Consider the following 18,304-nt stretch of genomic DNA (forward strand, 5'->3'; position numbering starts at 1 on the left):
TTCAGACATTGCCCAGTCATACAAGTTTTTAGCATCAAAGTACATTAAGTAAGATGTGGGCTTATCAGGTGAGAAGTCTGGAAGATATTTATTATTTGCCTTAGCATATCTCTTTGAACAACGTGTGAAATTCCTCCTCTTTTAACCTTCTCAACAGCCTGGTGTTGGCTTAGTGGTTAGGGTGGTGTCTTGGGATCCTAGGGTCCTGAGTTCAAGCCCCATAGGCAGCTGAATTAATATACACCAGGAGGTTGACTCAGCCTGTCATCCTTCCGAGGTTGGCAAAATGAGTACCTGTGTACTGGTAAGGGGGACACTGCATCAGAGGCATTGCTGCATCCCAACCAATGATGTGACCAGCAGCCACAGGCTGCACTCAATAGAAAGAGCCTTCTCAATCATCAAGAGCATTACTACATCACTTAGAATATCAAGGGGTTGTTTAGTAATTTTTAACATAGCACTTCAGGCTAGTCCAGGAGATGTATAATAATGGACAGGATCAAGTCCATAGGAATCTTTGTTTTAACAAACTTCTCGAAATTTCTCAAACACATCAGCAAGTAATAAAACATCAGTTATTAAATAAAGGTCATGATATTCACCCATATTCTTTATCTCAAACTCTTTCCAAACTTGTTTTGCTCTTTCATATTCTTCACCTGTAATATGACATCTTCCTATCTTGTTATAAAAATGCTTTTGAGGAGGAATTCTTGTTTTTTTTAATTATTTTCAAGGAATCCATATAATCATATGGGTAAATGCTCTTTTAGTAAGAAGAGAAATGTCTTTACCCAAGTCGGCTTCAATTCTAAATTGACTAGAAAGTATAGGAAAAGAGAACTTTGAGTGCTTGTCATAAATTTAAAAGAGTCAAGAAATGTAATATTTGTATTTCCACCCATTTCATGAGTAAAAATCTGTTTTGTAAATGAAATTTAATTTTGATCTGTATTAGGCATTGCGATTATCTTTCCAGGAGACTTACTTAGTTCTTTTATAGAGAGATGCATATTATAATAGCAATTATTATGAAGAAATACAGGTATGATTGTTGGGATTTTAAATTAAGATTACAATTATTATGAGCTGCTCCTATATATTTCCCGATTATAAGGCAATGATCTCCCTTTTATCAGTTTTTACCAAAGCCTCTGAGCATATGTGACAAATCCTTGCAAGGAAATCTTGCACAGGAGGAGGCCATTCTGCCCATCTTGCCTGCACCACACCAATACCAGATTTAATCAATCCATTGATACCCCTTCTCTTCATGTGCAGCCTTTTGGCTGCTACACTGAAACTCATTTCACCGACCTCGGATGGATGACAGGTTGAGTCAACCCCCTGGTGTTAGTTCAGCAGCCAATGAGACTTGAACTCAGGACCCTAGGATCCCAAGCCAAAACCAGAACTGTTAAGCCAACATAAAGCCAAAACCTTGCTTCTTCAAATTCTTTCTCTTCATTTGAAGAAAAGTCAAGGGGTTTATTTGTTCCTGACATAATTTCAGTTAATTTAATTCAATCATCCTCAATCCTTTTAACAAATTCATCAGCAGCATCAGTTCCTCTAAACAACTCCAACTTATGTTTACTTCCTACAGATGATTTAATGTAATAACAAAACCCACAAGGGATATGCTTTCGATATTTTTTAATATCATCAGTCTTTTCCAAGATGTTCTCAAAATCATCATAAATTAAAAAGGGGTGTTTTATACATTTATTTGTTTCATTAAATACAACTTTCTGTCCTGGTTCTGGAAGCACAACTGCTGCTTTATGATTAGAACAATACTTTAAAAGTTTATCCAGTCTTTGTTGAGATCGAAAGATATTTAGACATCTCTTACAAGGATATGACTTATGCTTTGATTTATAAACTTGACTACTTACCAATCCAGAAAAGTTTTTGATATAAGCATAATGAGCGGTTTTTTTATTAGTAATATAAGGGAGATCGACATGCCGGTCATTTGACCAATAATTATCATTGGATATCTCTATAATTTGTTTTCTAAATATATAAATGAATGATTTTTTACCCATTTGGGAAAAATAAGATCAGATTTAACAACCATAAAAATCTTCCAAATTCATTAAAATGTCTCATCGTTGGTTCAAGCATTAACCATCGTTGGTTAATGAGAGAAACCAAACGGTTATGTATAGTTATTGCACAAGAGGGAGGCATTCTTCTTGTAATTGTATTTATCTTAGTCAATCATAATTTCAACTCCCTCATTGCTCGATAAGAAATAATGCTAATATATTCATTTTATTCAAGTTAAATTCAATAGATATAAATATTTTTTGGAGAGACAATTGTTCTATGTTGTGTGGTTAAAAAAAAGAAAGAATTTGAGGAGTATATGAAACACACAACTGGAAAATATTATGTTTTGGTGAAACAAGATGAGATACTGAGATATATATATATATATATATATATATATATATATATATATATATATATATATATATATATATATATATATATATATATATATATATATATATATATATATATATATATATATATATATATATATTGTTGCGAATTCGCGCCCGCCGGCGTGCGAGCGGCCACGTAACTCGAATCGCGGCACGTCGCCCACCGGACGGACAATTCCGTCGTGACCCTCTCAGACTAACGCCGGGAACTAGTCACGGGTGGGCCTTTCGGCCTCACCACGATCGTGCCAATTGGCCCCCCGCGTGGGATAGGGTTGTTCGCCAAATTCGACCTACCTAAGTACCCACACGGAGGGTAGACCGGGCGATTGCACCTCGCCGCAGGTTGACTTCGGACACCGGCCACTTTAAGCGACCCGTTCCGTACTATCGGGATAACTGAGCGGTGTTATCGTCAACCTCGACGGTTCCGATTAATTATTGGGCGTATTTAGCCCACGACCAACCCTTTACGTGAAGTAAGATGGAGATTCAATTAAAGAAAAGACGAAGCGAAACGGGAAAAACAGTTCAACATAATTCACATTTATTCCGCGGCAAACGGAAAGCACACATATACAATTACAACAATTATGCACCAAAAGCAAATGTAAAAGAAACACAACAATTATGCACCAAAAGCAAATGTAAAAGAGAAACACAATGCAGATCTACTATCGACTACGCGAGCACACGGCAACACTTACACAGTTTTACTTTACAGATGGCGCCGACAACACATATACTCCAAAGCAATAGAAAAAGGGGCCACCCTCAACTACAAGGGGGCAGACGGGCCTGGGGCCGAGACCGCGTCGAGCCTACCCGTCTGGTGATGAGCCGCAAAATGGCGGCGGCGCCCCGACTCCGCGCTCCTCCGCAGGCCTCGCTGGCACTGCCTGGAATGGGGTGGGAACGGGGCCCCCCTTTTCGCACTATCTCAGCGTGGGGGTGGGGAAACAGGGGGTTGTTGATGCTCTGGGGAAAGAGGATAGCTGGCTTGCTTGGGTCCCGCGACGAGCGACTCCACTGCGCCCTCGACCGTGTTCCCGGCTTCTCCTCTCTGCAACTCCCCGACAGACCGCCTCTCCTCCAGACCCGTCTTGACTGCTGCTGCCACACTTCGCCGCCGCCGCCACGACTCGCCCGAAACAGAAAAAACCTCCACTCTCCAACTCCAGCCCGAAACAGAAACTCTTCTCTCACTGGAGCCCGAAACAGAAACTCTTCTCTCTCTCTCGAGCCCGAAACAGAAACTCTTCTCTCACTCGAGCCCGAAACTGAAACTCTTCTCTCTCTCGAGCCCGAAACAGAAACTCTTACTCTCTCAATTCGCCCCGCGCTCGGTGCTTTATAGTGCAGCAGGAGAAACCATATGCAAATTTCCGGATCGGGATGAACTCGGGGGCGGAGCCACGCTCGCCCATTGGACGGAGGAAAAGTGGGCGTGAATCATTCCTGATCCGCGAATTTGCATAGATCGATTCTACTCCGACGCGCCTGGAGGCGGGGCCAAATCGCTCCGCGCTTAATGATTGGACGGATCGGAAGTGGGCGTGAATCATTCCTGATCCGACTTCCCCTCGGAAAGGCCGCTCTTTGTACCCGCGGCTCAGCGCGCGCCCTGTACAAGTCCAGGATCGGTGCCCACAAGTGGTGCGGGAATGGCGGCAGAAGGAGAGGCGAAGGTGGTGGAGGGTTTATTGTGGTGGTGATGGCCATGTCGACGCTTGGAATGGCGGTGATGCGATGTTTGCGAGAGCGAGCCGTGACGGTAAAGGTCGTGGCTGTTGGCATTGTTGTTGTTGTGAAGCGGCGTTGCGGTCGGTGGTTGTTGTGTGATGGCGGTTGAGACGTGGTTGGTTCAAAATAAAGATAGAACAGAAAAACGGCTATCTTGAAGGGTCGCAGCCCGAATGAATCACATTTATTCCCTCTAAACAACGGGTTTGGGGCTAACTACACATGTACTTTCAGAGATATCTCACCTTCGGGACCTGAATGGTGGTTTGCGAATTTCCTCAACCACAACACTATATATATATATATATATATATATATATATATATATATATATATATATATATATATATATATATATATATATATATATATATATATATATTTTTTTTTTTTTGATAGATAATGACATACATAAGTGATACTTGTTATCAATTCGTGGATAAATCTGCTTCTGGGAAAAATTTTCATAAATCTAGGTTCTTGAATAGTTAAAATGAAAAGATTACATGTTTTTGTAACAACACACCCTGTGATATGTATTGTATCTACAACAACCAGAGTAATATGACCAGGAGAAGTAGAAGGTGAAGATTATTACTACATTTCAATGGAGGAACATATGCGATTGAGGAAGGAAGGTCAAATATTTGACGAGGTCCCTCTTAGTACAACAAAATATTCAGAATGTAAGAGTGAGTTAAATAAACTAAAATGTGGTGGTCTTGGGTTAATAGAAACTAATCCAGAAGAAATGAGACAAATTATTAAACATCTGAGTTGTAATGGAGTGAAGATTTTATCATTCGGTTTTGATGTTGATGAAAAAACTCAACGCAAATGTATGAAAAGAAGAGACACAAGTATTAGTGAAGAAGAAATTACAACTCATATTAATTCTAATCAAGAATTTGATGAAATATTTGAAGAAAAGAATTTATTTGAACACCTCTACTTTAACGATGAAGAAAAGGACAATTTCCCTAGTCACCTTTGCAGTTCATTAAATGCTATTTTCCAATAAAAAATGGACGTGAAAAAATGAGCAAGAACATTTAAGGAACATCACGAGTTGGTTTCAAAAGTTGTAAAACAACAGGAAAACATAAAGAAGAAATGCAGAGAGAAACTAATGGGTGAAGGAGCGTTTGAAAGAAAACAAGATAAATTTTTTAAACCACTTAAAAAAAAAAAATCCCCAACAAATGTTTACAGTTCCTATGATAGAATGAACCCCTAAAAATACTTCAAATGATAAAAGATTTTCGTCAAATGACGAATCATGAACGAGAAGATATAGGAGAATTAGAATATGATGATGTACGATTATTTCAACAACTGGAAGAGATAAATCAATCCCTTGATTATGTTGTGACTGCTCTTCGAAACAATGAATATTCACCATATACAAAAAACAAAGCAGATCTCATTCAAACAGAACAACCAGCAATATTTCATCTTGTTAAAGAAAAGGGGTTGATATTTAATGATGAATTCAGGTTCTTGAGTTCTGTTCAACCACCTGTTAAATTAACTCCGACATTAATGTTTCTTCTTACAAAAGATGGAAGACAAAGTTCGACTGTGAGGTGTGAATCAAGTGATTTTGATACACCATTGAATATAAAAACTGAGGATTATCGAGTATATATTGATTTACTATTCTCGAGTGATTACGGAATTTATTTTGCCAGTTAAGGAAGGAAGAATGAAAAGGAGAAATTTTAATTTGAGGTTTTAAGTCAGTGTGGTTCAGATGATAGTTTTCTTCAAAATAACCCATTACAATTAGTTAAGAGACTGTTATTATAGTTCGGTAGTAAGAAGGCTGGAAACAATTGTTTTGAAGAAGCATCAGCTATTTTAGACCAGTTAATGAGCATGAAAATAAGTAATAAATGTCAATGCAGAGATATTTTATCCCATGTTAAATGAGTTTAGTTCTCTCTCTTGATGAAAATGAAAAATTATCAAATGTAGATGTTAATGAGAATTTTTTTTATTGTTGAAAGATGATAAAGAAGTACATATGTGTGTATATATGTGTGTGTGTATATATATATATATATATATATATATATATATATATATATATATATATATATATATATATATATATATATATATATATATATATATATATATATATATATATATATGTTAATGGTAGAATTACTGCCACTGAATATTGGAAGAAAAATGTTTTGTGTTGTCTTCTTTTCAAGACTATTTAACAAGAACAGTGTTTCAGAAAATATAATAGAGATGTACCACAATTATATACAGCCTCTTTAAACTTATAAATGAGAAGCACAATCCTTAGTTTTAATTTCACAATGAGTGATCACACATCTTCGTTCCCATACCCACTATAACTTGATGCAACAAAAGAATATGAGGCATCTTTATAATCTATGGAAACTTATAATACCTTGTTTGATATCTCAGAGAAAAATGACACGTTTTGTTATACTCCAGGAAGCAGTTCAAAAATAATAACAGTTTCAGCCTGAGCATACGAGCTTTCTCAAATATCTTCCGAAATTACTGGCCTGATGAAAGAACAGGGTGATGAACAAAAAATATTGTTTCAGTTATTTATAAACATACTTCAAAATCAACAATTAAACTTAAAAAATAACTACAAGGTTGATTTCACAATTTATAATACATTTAGAGAGTTATTGGGTTACTCCTCACAAACGATTGAAACTAATGGAATCTTTTATAGTAATAATTTCATTCAAATATCCTCAGGCATAAATTCGATATTAATTAACTGTGATTTGATTGATAGTGCTTATAATGATGGAATAAGAACAAATACAATATTTTCTTTCATTGCACACTCAACCCAATTGCTTATAAATTCAAAATGGCACCAAAAAATCTGGTTTATCAACCCGTGTTTGGAAAAACCATATACAGATTAAATTTTAGGATAACCGATCAAGATAATCGTATGATTTATTTTAATGGAGAAATTATATCCATCAGAATTCACCTACGTGAAGTTTTCCAATAAATAAATACGATGGTTATTGTGAGGAAACACGAGTTGGGAAAATATAAAATAATTACAAGGGATGGGATGTTCGTTTCCCCATACTGCAAGGGTGAAGGTATGTATCTTGGTAGAGGATACAATAAACCTAAGAGACAATGGGGTGGAGGACATCAATTTAGAAATAAAGGAGATGGGATAATTGATACTCTAATAGCTGAAGGTTCAACTATTCTGAAACATAAAGACCTAATTGGTTCAACTGTTTCTGCTGTGGGAAATGTAGCGGGTGCTTCAAAGAGTATAAAAGATGGCCAAAAGGAATCCCATAAATTGCAAGCAATAAAATAAATTAAGAAAGGCAAAAGTCAGTTGTCTCCCCAAGAATGACAGAAAATAATTCAAATACTTGGGTCAGGGTTTCAATAGGTTTAACATCTTTTTTTTACTAAATAAATACAGGTATGGACGCAATTGATAGTATCTCTGATTTGGATGATACCAATGTCATCTCAAACTCGACTAAAAAAAGAAGACTACTTCAAGGTAAATGTTGTAACAGGAACAGACTGGAATACAAATGGAACAAAAAGTTTTGAAATAAATTATCCAAAAACTTATTTGAATCCAGCTGAAAATGTCTTGTGTAAATTTCCATTCACTAAGGTTGGGAATACCACAAACGTGACACTTGTAAATGATTTATTCTGGTAAATGTTTGATGGTGTTCATTTGTATATTGGAATACAAGAAGGTTAAGTGGTTGATTATGTCACTGCTACATCTGAAATGATGAAATTTACACGATATTCATTTCGTGATAGAATGGATAAGGGGGCTGTCAAAGGTTTTATTCCTGGTATGGCAATGGGAACAAATGCAGACCCTGCTTATAGTCAAAGAAAGGCAATGTATCATGATGATACAAAAGCAGGTAATAGCTTTACCGTGGCAGTTCCTCTTAAAGTTATATTTGGATTTTGTGATTATGGTAGTTATGTATGGACTTAAAACTAGATTTCAACTCAAAAGGAATGATAATGAAAATAGATTGCTTTTTGGCATTGCTAATGCTTTTGGTGCTCAGAATAAATTTGGTATTGATAAAATGAGTTGGTATATTAGTGAATATTCTCCTAATCTTAAAACAGAAGAGATGTTTAATAGAAGCCTTAAATCAAAGAAACCACGAAATGTATCATACTTTAAAAGAATATGTCAACATGTTAAACTGAAGGAAACCATTTCCACATTGAATTTGGTTGTTCTGGACGGAAAGCCACGATACCTCTGGCTCATTTTTCAGAAACCAGATGGAGATACTGCTGCTGATAAGAATTATGCGTTGAGTGGTAATGCTAAGGTGAAACAACTTTGTGTTTCTCTGGATGGAACATTTTATCCACGAGATAGATTGGAAACTGATTGGGAAAAAAAGATTATGCTGAAGCATAAAGTCTTAACAAAAGCTGTGTGAAAGCAATGGTAATAAAGAACCCATTTTGGATATGGTTGCATTTATAAGCCTATATACACTCTAAGCGATTGACCTGAGCGCTCAAAAGGAAACTATAAAGTCTAATAGAGTGGATTCTTCCCTATACATTGAAAGAGGATATAGTGAAGAAGTTGATACATCGTGTTTGCTTTTGGAAGAAACAGAATTATATATTAATACAGATAATAGTGTTACGATTTGTCTCATGTGATTTTTTGATAAATAAATGAGTAGTAAAGTGCCAACTATGGTATATGTTAATCAAATCAATCTTAATACACTATGATCTTGTATTCAAAATCAAAAGCCTTGTATGATTATCGTTAATACAATTCAGAAAAAAGCATCAGTAAGAATTGATGTTTTGCTCACAAGAGAACGGGTGAAAATCTTGAACAATACTGGCTCACTTAAAATTATAATGTCAAAACGAATGTTGAAGAAATATTCAATAAGAGAGACGAGTGGAGGATTTCTCCCATTTCTATTTCCTTTATTTGCTGGTTTAAGTGTGGCTGGAGCATTGACAGGCGGTATTTCAGCAGCGCTTAAAACCACCAGCAAAAGGAAGGCTCAACTCTGGGCTCAAAAAAGTTGTAGAGACATAACAAAGAGTTGGAGAAACAAATTAGTGGAAGTGGTGTAATTGTAGAATTTTCTGAAAAACTTGAAGGTCTGCCTGATAAAGCGAGATTGTTAGTTGGAGATATGCTTTCTTCCATCGCACAAGCAGGTGTAAAATTAACTAAAAGGTTTAATGGATTATATCTTTCTCATAAACAAATGAGCATTGATGAGTGGTTTAAAGAATTTGCAAAGAATACAACATCAAATATAGAACTTGCCAAATTGATAATGTGGTTATTTGTATGAGACATGAATTAACAAACTCGTCTAAATATACAAGAATATTACTATGAATTTCGAAGATCATGAAACAGTTCTCATTGGATTTGTATTTATAATAATCAGGTTTTAAAAATATTATTTTGATAGTTATGGTTTTCCACCACCTGTTGAAGTCATGAAATTCTTACAGAATGACGTTTTTCAAACATTTCAAGTCCAATAATTAAATTCCAAGTTTTGGGGTCAATTATGTCTGTGTTATTTCAACTCAACAAAAATATAAATTTTTATGATGTTAACTTTTAATATAATATAAATGACATGTTGGAAAAGATGGTTCCACCTTTGGTGTATCCCAAGAACTGGATATTGATTTATCAATTTCTTTCACAAAGGCACAGGCTGAATGACAGAAATAAAGTATAACAAAAAATATTAATTTGAAAAATGCTTATAAATTAATAAATTATCCAAGCCTGACTGAGGCGAATGACTTGGTGAGATTAAGTGATTTATCACAATATATATCCTAAATAAAATAGCTGTGTCTTCCAAATATACATAAGTGTTGATTTTATGTCCGGGTCACACAGAATTAACAGTTCCAATTGAAAGACAATTTTATAAAGAAGGGCGTATCGTTTGTATGAGAATAGAACATTGGGGATATGATATGAATGATGTAGGGTATAATTGGTCATTTAAAATACGCATAGAAGACCTGGAAGAATTAAATCGGTCTCATAAGGAAGAATATTATCCACTTGGTGCCGAGAATGAGTTTTGTGGAAGCACGATTAGCAAACAACAAATAAAATAATTTAATAAGGCTAATATCAATAATGGTTTTGCCATAGTTTATATCATGAAAAAACAAAGAATAGGATTATATATAATAAGTAAGGGAATACAAACTGATTTGACAATTGGAAGATGGGGAGGTGTGATCCTAATACCTCCTGTCATACTGTCATCCTAATAATCTATCTTATATTTCTGATAAAAAGATGCTTGGTACTGCAAAACTTTAATGCAGACATAAACAGAGACATTTTGAAGGACATTATCATCAAAAGAAAAAACACAACGTTTTTCGTTGTGCTTTCTTCAGGTGAAATTCGCACAAATTAAGTGAGTAATGATGAAGAACAGTCTAATAGACACCAATCAACAAAGTCAATTCTGATTGGACATTCTCTACTGATGCGTCATCACCTCGGTGGGAGTAGCCTGTTCAGTGTTTAGTTCTCCAATTGGAGGCTGCAGAGTCTGAGGTGGAGCCGCTGATGCTGTTGTAGAATCTTCTTCACAACCATCCGTGATCATGAGATGAGTTTGTGTTTCTCTTCTTCTTTGCACAAATAAGCAAAACGAGTGGACAAACTCTTTTTGCCAACATAACATAGGGTCCATGGAATAGATAAATGTTGCTTCTCATATTCGTAGATGCGTTATACTTCATCCTCTACTCAATATCTTGAATACATCCACATGATAATGTTCAGCACAGTTTGCATTCTCAAATGCTGTCCAATAGCAGATGCACACGATATTGGGATTGATGCTGGCACCTTCCTACAAGTACATACCAGCTGTATTCGTGTACCAATTGTGGTTTTCCTGATGGACAAAAGGACATGCTGTTTATTTCAGTCAGCCAGAGTCTGGGTAGTTCTGCAAACATGCCGAGCATCACATCGGCACTTTAACTCATAAATAATATTGCTGTTCTTCATCATTCCTCACTCACTTTGTGCGAATTTCACCTGAAGAGAGCACAACGAAAAGCTTTGTGGTTTTCTTTTTATGATAATGTCCTTCAAAATGTCTCTGTTTATGTCTATATTTCTGATACATTCATGACAGCAAGAAGGCTTCAAGAAAATGATCATTTCTGTGTCCAAGCATACCTACAATAAAAGGTTATTTGTTATTTTAATAAATAATTCTACAACATAAGAATGGGTTGCTTTCAATAAAAGATTGGCTTTATTTTGATGTTGCTAAACCAACAAGTTTGGATTTAACTCAACTGTTAAATAATGAAAAGGTTTTAAAATTGAGAAAATACAAGGCTCTTTTGGGAATTCAGAAGAAATTTTATTGGTTTCCTGTTGTAAAAAAAATATTTTGGACACAGGAATATCAATAAATCCAGATGAATATATGTATGATGTTTGATGGGGTGAAAGTGGTTCAAGGATAGTAAGTGATGAGGAAGGAGTTGAAGAAACTGAGGCAAGAGAGAAGGAAGAGAGGGAGAAGAGAGCGAAGGAGGCAAGGGAGAAGAGAGGAGGAAAGAGAGAATGAATAAATACAAAAATATGGAAACCAGTGAAATTAAAAAAGACACTTTCCTGCTGAGGGGCCCTGGATAATCTTGGCTACAATAGTATTAGGGAAGAGAATGACAATTTACTTATTATTTTATTTATTCATATGCAGCCGATGGCTGCTTGGCTGCATCATTTGTTCTGAAAGCACAGCTGAGCCACTGAGGCAATACCAGTAAGCTGGTACTCATTTTGCTGACCTCAGAAGGATGACAGGCTGAGTCAACCCTACCTTGTGTTAATTGAACGGCCCACCAGGGGCTTGAGCTCAAGACCCTCAAATCTTAAGCCAGCCACTTTTACCATTAAGTCAACACCAGGCCTCGAGTGATGATGATGATGATGCATCGGGTTCCATTGGATGTGACGGGTCTAATGATTGATATGCTCATCTGCCCAAAATGTGCTCCTGCCCCACACCCTCTTGCTGACAAGATGAACGAAGGAAGCGTTTGGTGCTATCCTGTTGTGAAGAATGGTGGAACTTTTCACCCCCTCTTGCAGAGTAATGGAGCTTGAATCAAGCAAGCAAGCAAACTGTTTTATTCCAGGATATAATAGCAGGACTAGAGCCAGACTCAGATCAGCAAACAGAAGCTCGTTCAGGCAATGGCTCAGTTAGCCAAAAGAGAATATGAAAAGGATATGACCGAGAATATTAAACATCATAGCAAGGCATTGCTAAGTACATAAAGTGTTAAGAACAGGTTAAGACAAGTGTGTGCCCATTTCAGGATATTGTAATCAGATTAATTAATGATGAAAGTGAGATAGCAGGCTTATTAAATAGTTGTGTACATTTTTGAGCAAAAACAAGAAAAATCAAGGGAATATAAAAAACTAGTAGCTGAGACGGTCTATCTCGGAGGTGAGGAAGGGCTTTAAGAGCAGTTTCAGGTAGGATTATGGGAAGTAAAGAAGCACTTCAGGAAGATAAGCACAGATAAACCACTGTGCCAGATAATATGCATCCAAAAGTACAGTGAAGTTGCTGTCAGTATTGAAAGAGATAAGAATGATGTGAGAATATCTTTCACACCTCATTTGAGTCAGGACAGGTTTGAGAGGATTGTCGAGTAACAAATGTAACACATGAGTGAAGAAAGTATCCAGAGATGGACTGGGGAACCATAAAGTACTTTGGTTGTGGGGAATATCTCAGAGACTTTAATTGTGGATCAGATGGGGAAACATTAAAATAAATTAAAACCAGTTGAAGGTATTCAGCACATATTTACTAAATGGAGGTTATGTTTAACTCGTTTTTTGGAGTTCTATGAAGCTGTTCCTGATTGAGCCCTTTCCTTTTGTAAGCAGCACATAGCTGCTGGTTGGCACATTTACTGGTGGCTTGGCTGTTCTGCAGATGCAGTGATTAGAGCAGGGATTTCTGATTTGTTCCAGGCTGCTGGCGATAGCTCAAAGAACATCATGAGATCGATAGCTTCCACCAACTAATGCCGAAATACAGGATGTCCAGTTTAACGTCCATCGGCGGGATGGCACACACATTGATGCTTCACCCTGCCTGTGAGATCTCAAGATGACAGTTTGCAGCTGGTCCGCAATTCAAACCCAGGCTAGATGGCTGAAGCAGGTGTGCATACATCGTGGTTATCCTGCCAGCCCATGCCAAATCTAATGGCCCAAGTTAAGTCCAAATGAGCATATTGGGCAGTATTGGAGACACATAGGGAGGGCATTGAAATAAATAACTCAAAAACAAACCATATCAGGCTAGGTCAGGTGTGGGAGCATGCACCGGAGCAGCACATTACTGCATCCACTTTCTGCCGGTAATCCAGGGGCTTCCATCTGGCCATCATTCAGGTAGATGCCTAGCCCATCCCCATCTCTTTGAGATGCCAATCAACCTGCTGCAACCACGAGGCACCTGGTCGAACCATTGGCCTCCTCCACTCACAAGTCTCCCTTATTAAGAGAATCTGGTGAGCAGTATCAGCATCAGGAAAAAGAGCTACATGTCCATACAGCCACAGCTGATGCTCACGGACTATGCAGGTAACAAATCTCATTTGAGCCTCTCTCAGCAACCGCTCGTTGGACACAAAGTCCGACCAGCGATAGCCAAGTATTCGCTGAAGAGACCTGGTACCAAAAGAGTTCATCTCTGTCTCAGATCCCTGGTCAGATTGCAAGTCTCACATCTGTAAAGCAAGACTGGAAGCACCAAGGACATGAAGACTCGGTCTTTCATTGCACTGCACAGGTACCGACAGCACCACACCCCATGATCCAGTGAATCCATGACTCCCCAGGCCTGACCCAGTCACATATTGACCTCTGGCTCACAGCCAGCAGAGACATGAATATCTCTGCCAAGGTAAGTGAATCTCTCCGTGACCTCAACATCCTCGCCACAAACAGGTTCAGACAAGCGCGTCAAGCATGAGATGCCCCAATTTTTTTATCGCCTCAGTTTTTTTATTTATTTAACATTGAGCTTCAGTTTGTATGTTCAGGCCATTACATTTTTACCAATTGAGTTTTTCTCATCAAACCTTCAACAATCTTTCATCATAAGAATATGTAGAACACAAATGAATAACATGTACAATTTTTTTTTGGAACGGTCGTTTTCGTCAAGTTTAGTTCAAGTACGAAGTGAACGTGGACGTGCTTTACATTTACAGATGCTTTCTATTTCGAAATTAGGGTCTTTTTCACCAAATATGTGGAATATAAACATAAACCAAAATACAAATCACCTTAAGAAAATCATATTTGCCAATTATTATGTTGTTTTCTCCCACACTCTTGTTCTTCAGGTGCTGGCCATTATCTCCATCCTGTTCATCATTCTATCTACTGTAGCACTCTCCCTCAACACACTACCAGAGCTACAGGCATTGGATAACTTTGGGCAGGCAAATGACAACCCAACACTGGCCCATGTGGAGGCCGTGTGCATCGCGTGGTTCACTATGGAGTATCTTCTCCGCTTTATCTCATCCCCTAACAAGTGGAAATTTTTCAAGGGTGCTCTCAATGTCATTGACTTACTTGCCATCCTACCTTATTACGTTACCATCTTCCTCACTGAATCAAACCGCAGTCTGACGCAGTTCCACAATGTCCGCCGAGTTGTTCAGATTTTTCGCATTATGAGAATTCTTCGTATCCTCAAGCTCGCTCGCCACTCAACTGGCCTACAGTCTCTCGGTTTCACCCTACGCAGGAGCTATAATGAGCTGGGCCTCCTCATACTTTTTTTAGCTATGGGCATCATGATATTTTCCAGCCTGGCATTCTTTGCTGAAAAAGATGAGCCTTACACAAAGTTTAGCAGTATCCCAGCCTCCTTTTGGTGGGCCACTATAACTATGACAACCGTTGGCTATGGTGACATTTACCCAAAGACACTTCTGGGAAAAATAGTGGGTGGGCTTTGCTGCATTGCTGGTGTCTTAGTCATTGCTCTGCCCATACCTATAATAGTCAACAATTTTTCTGAATTCTACAAGGAACAGAAACGACAAGAAAAAGCCATCAAGCGCCGTGAGGCGCTGGAGAGGGCCCGGAGAAATGGCAGCATTGTCTCCATGAACTTGAAGGACACATTTGCCCGCAGCCTTGACCTGGTTGATGTTGTTGTAGAGCAAGGCAGTACTGACACACAATTCAAGAATGATAACCCAGGCTTGTCTTCTGTATCACCCAGCAGTCAACGCAAAGATTCATTGTCCCCGAAACGTCCCAATACTCTTTCGGCTGAGCTCAATCAATGCCCGACGAAGATTCGCCCAACCCCTCTGTGTGTTCCATCTGCACCTCACCACTTAGATGTGCAAGGGTTGCAAGATATGTACAGTGGAACAGCAACATTAGCCACGACTATGGATTCACATCATGACAAAGGTAACCGCTCATGCAAAGAATCTGAACGAGAAGACATGCTGGAAATGGAAGATGTTATTTCTTGCCTTGCTCCTAGGCCATTACTCCAGACACCTACTGTAGATGCTGTCCCAGACATGCGAAGTACATCCAGTGTGGATAGCTTTATTAGCTGTGTTGCAGATTTCTCTGAGGTGGAGGGAGGCACCAAAACTCCGAGCTCCCCTCCTTATGCAGGATGCATGTTTGGCAGACCTACACAATCCCATGGAATCAAATCTATTCCTCTTGCAAGCACACCACAGTTGGGAAAATTTGGCTTCAGCCTTGAGGAACAAAATACAAACAACTCAGCAAATTCATTGAGCTGCAGACTAAACATATCAAGCCAAGGAGAAGCAACAAATGTGCAACACATTGCGAAACGAGTAGAACCAAGGCAGCACAGCTATCGATCTGGCCCTGGAATTGCACTCACCACGTTCACTGCGGATGATGCGGAATATCAAACAACAGCACAGGAAACAGGTGCTGAAAGGAGGTGCGAAGGTGTGTCACAATGGACAGCAACTATACCTGCCCAGGTTGCGTGCACAAAGCCAACTGTGTACACATCACATCACACAGAGGAAGCAAGAACACAGACTGGAGTTGCGGAACTAAATGACGTGCATAGGATATCAGAACTGCAGCCAAATAATGGAAGTTGACAAATGCGTATTGTAATGAACTGGCCAAATACGTTGAAGACCATTGCCATCACACCTTTGGCAATCATGATTGTGATGATGCATTTTTTTTGTCGCCAAAATGCATTGTTTAGTGTTGGCTCTCAGAGCTGGAATTATGAGCTTCGGTGGAACTCATTCTGAAGCTATCGCGCAGCTGCTAGTTTTGTCCTTGTGACAGATTACGCGTTGTCCCCCTCGCGTGGCGAGTCAAAACGATCATCACTTGCAGGGTCTCACAATCATCCTGTTCCATGTGTCCACTGCAGGACCCTGCTAAAGCAATGTTCACCGGAAGAAAACAAAAAAACAGTAACATGTATACAATGTAATCATTCTTCTGTTTTGATCAGGAATTGTCGTTTATAGATGTACTCCATCATTTTTTTAATTCAATATGTTTATGTGTGTAACTGTCACTGTTAGTGCTGATGCTGATGCCACCCATTCCAAGCGTAGACTCATCCAGTTGTGTTGCAATGTCCACTCTGACTTTCACGAAAGGGAATCTTGATTCAAATTTCAAAATCTTCAAATTACTGCATCTGATGAACAGATTTTTCACTTTAACTCCTGATAATAAAATATTAAGTAGCAAATTTCCTGGAGGTATAGGCTGCCTCATCTTGCCTTTGATAGTCTGTGATTGGCTGTGGAAATGCAGATATAAGACAGGACACCCAATGAACAACCAGTCAGGAAATTTCAGTTTAAACTGCATTACCATTCCGCAAATTTGTTGGTTTAATTTTTACAGGGGGGTTTATTCATCGGTGGTTTCCACTTTGGACACTTTTTTTCAGCAGTCACTTAGAAACTGCAATTCTTTTTTGAAAAAAAAAAATTCTGCTCTATTATCAATTATTTGGTTTTAAAGATGACTGTCAAAATGCAGCACATCGTTTTGTTTGAAGATATCTCAAAGTAGACACTTGTGTTGTTCAACAACAATTAAGGGTCATGTTAGTTAAGAAGAAAGAAAAGCCCGTGAAACAATTATATAATTCCTGCTCGGTTTATCAAGTTATATTACAACCTCGATTAGAAAGTCACCCATCCAGCCAACTTGTTTGGCTTCGAACCACGACATTGGAAACCAGGTTTTGAATTGTGTGAGGTTTTGGTCATTAATAAATGCAAAACACCTGGATACATGGAAGATGTGGAAACAGTGCAACTTCAACCTTGCAACACTTTAACTATTTGGAATTTTATTTCTTCTTCTTACTTAGAGAGAAGCCTTGCGAGCACACTCCAACTCGCAACACCCTCAGGCACAGGCTCGGGGCTGTCAATTTACACACACACAAGAGCATGGCCGTATTGCCTCCGGAAAGATCATAGTTTCATTGCAAGATGTGCATGCCCGCAGATATGCAGAGCAAGAATTGCAACCCATGTTGTTGTGGTTTTTTGCAACATTTGGTGGAACCACGTGCGAGCACCCATCTCGCCACACGAGGTGATCGCCGCAAGGTTTTCGGTGCTACTCACAAAATGCATGATGTTGCTGCAACTTGCATCCATCGATGATGCAAAAACAAAAAAACAAAAAGGGTGCTTCCGACTCGGAGGTCAATGCGCATCTTTAGGAAGGTCAGGGTAGGGTACCAAATGCCAAAAAACGCCACGTAATAAATAATATGAACGTATATTGTTTAACGCAACTCATTCAGGTGTACTCCCACTGGCTAGCATGGTGTTCCGGCAAATCCAGGGAATATAAATCTTCCTACCGTTCCATGGCCGTGTGTGGGATGGCCATTAGCTGTTCCTTATGATTTGACACCCGTCTTTTGATTGTGACGTCAATTCCGGTTCATGGATTCTCTGTC

The 18,304-nt window shown here is 38.5% G+C and overlaps 1 protein-coding gene across 1 annotated transcript in view; it reads left to right on the forward strand.

Annotated features, from left to right (window-relative positions):
* The window catches only part of LOC147027138 (potassium voltage-gated channel subfamily B member 2-like), a 134,968-nt gene extending 116,908 nt beyond the window's left edge, over nt 1-18,060 (forward strand). The window contains exon 3 of the mRNA XM_085883315.1: nt 14,673-18,060. Within this exon, the coding sequence (XP_085739441.1) occupies nt 14,673-16,451 (1,779 nt within the window). The 3' untranslated portion in view covers nt 16,452-18,060. The remainder of the gene's footprint in view (nt 1-14,672) is intronic.
* The last annotated feature ends 244 nt before the right edge of the window (nt 18,061-18,304 follow it).

The sequence above is a fragment of the Eptatretus burgeri genome, chromosome 5 (genome assembly GCF_056783735.1).
Source record: "Eptatretus burgeri isolate ZD-2024b chromosome 5, Ebu_testis_v1, whole genome shotgun sequence".
NCBI classification, from domain to species: domain Eukaryota; kingdom Metazoa; phylum Chordata; class Myxini; order Myxiniformes; family Myxinidae; genus Eptatretus; species Eptatretus burgeri.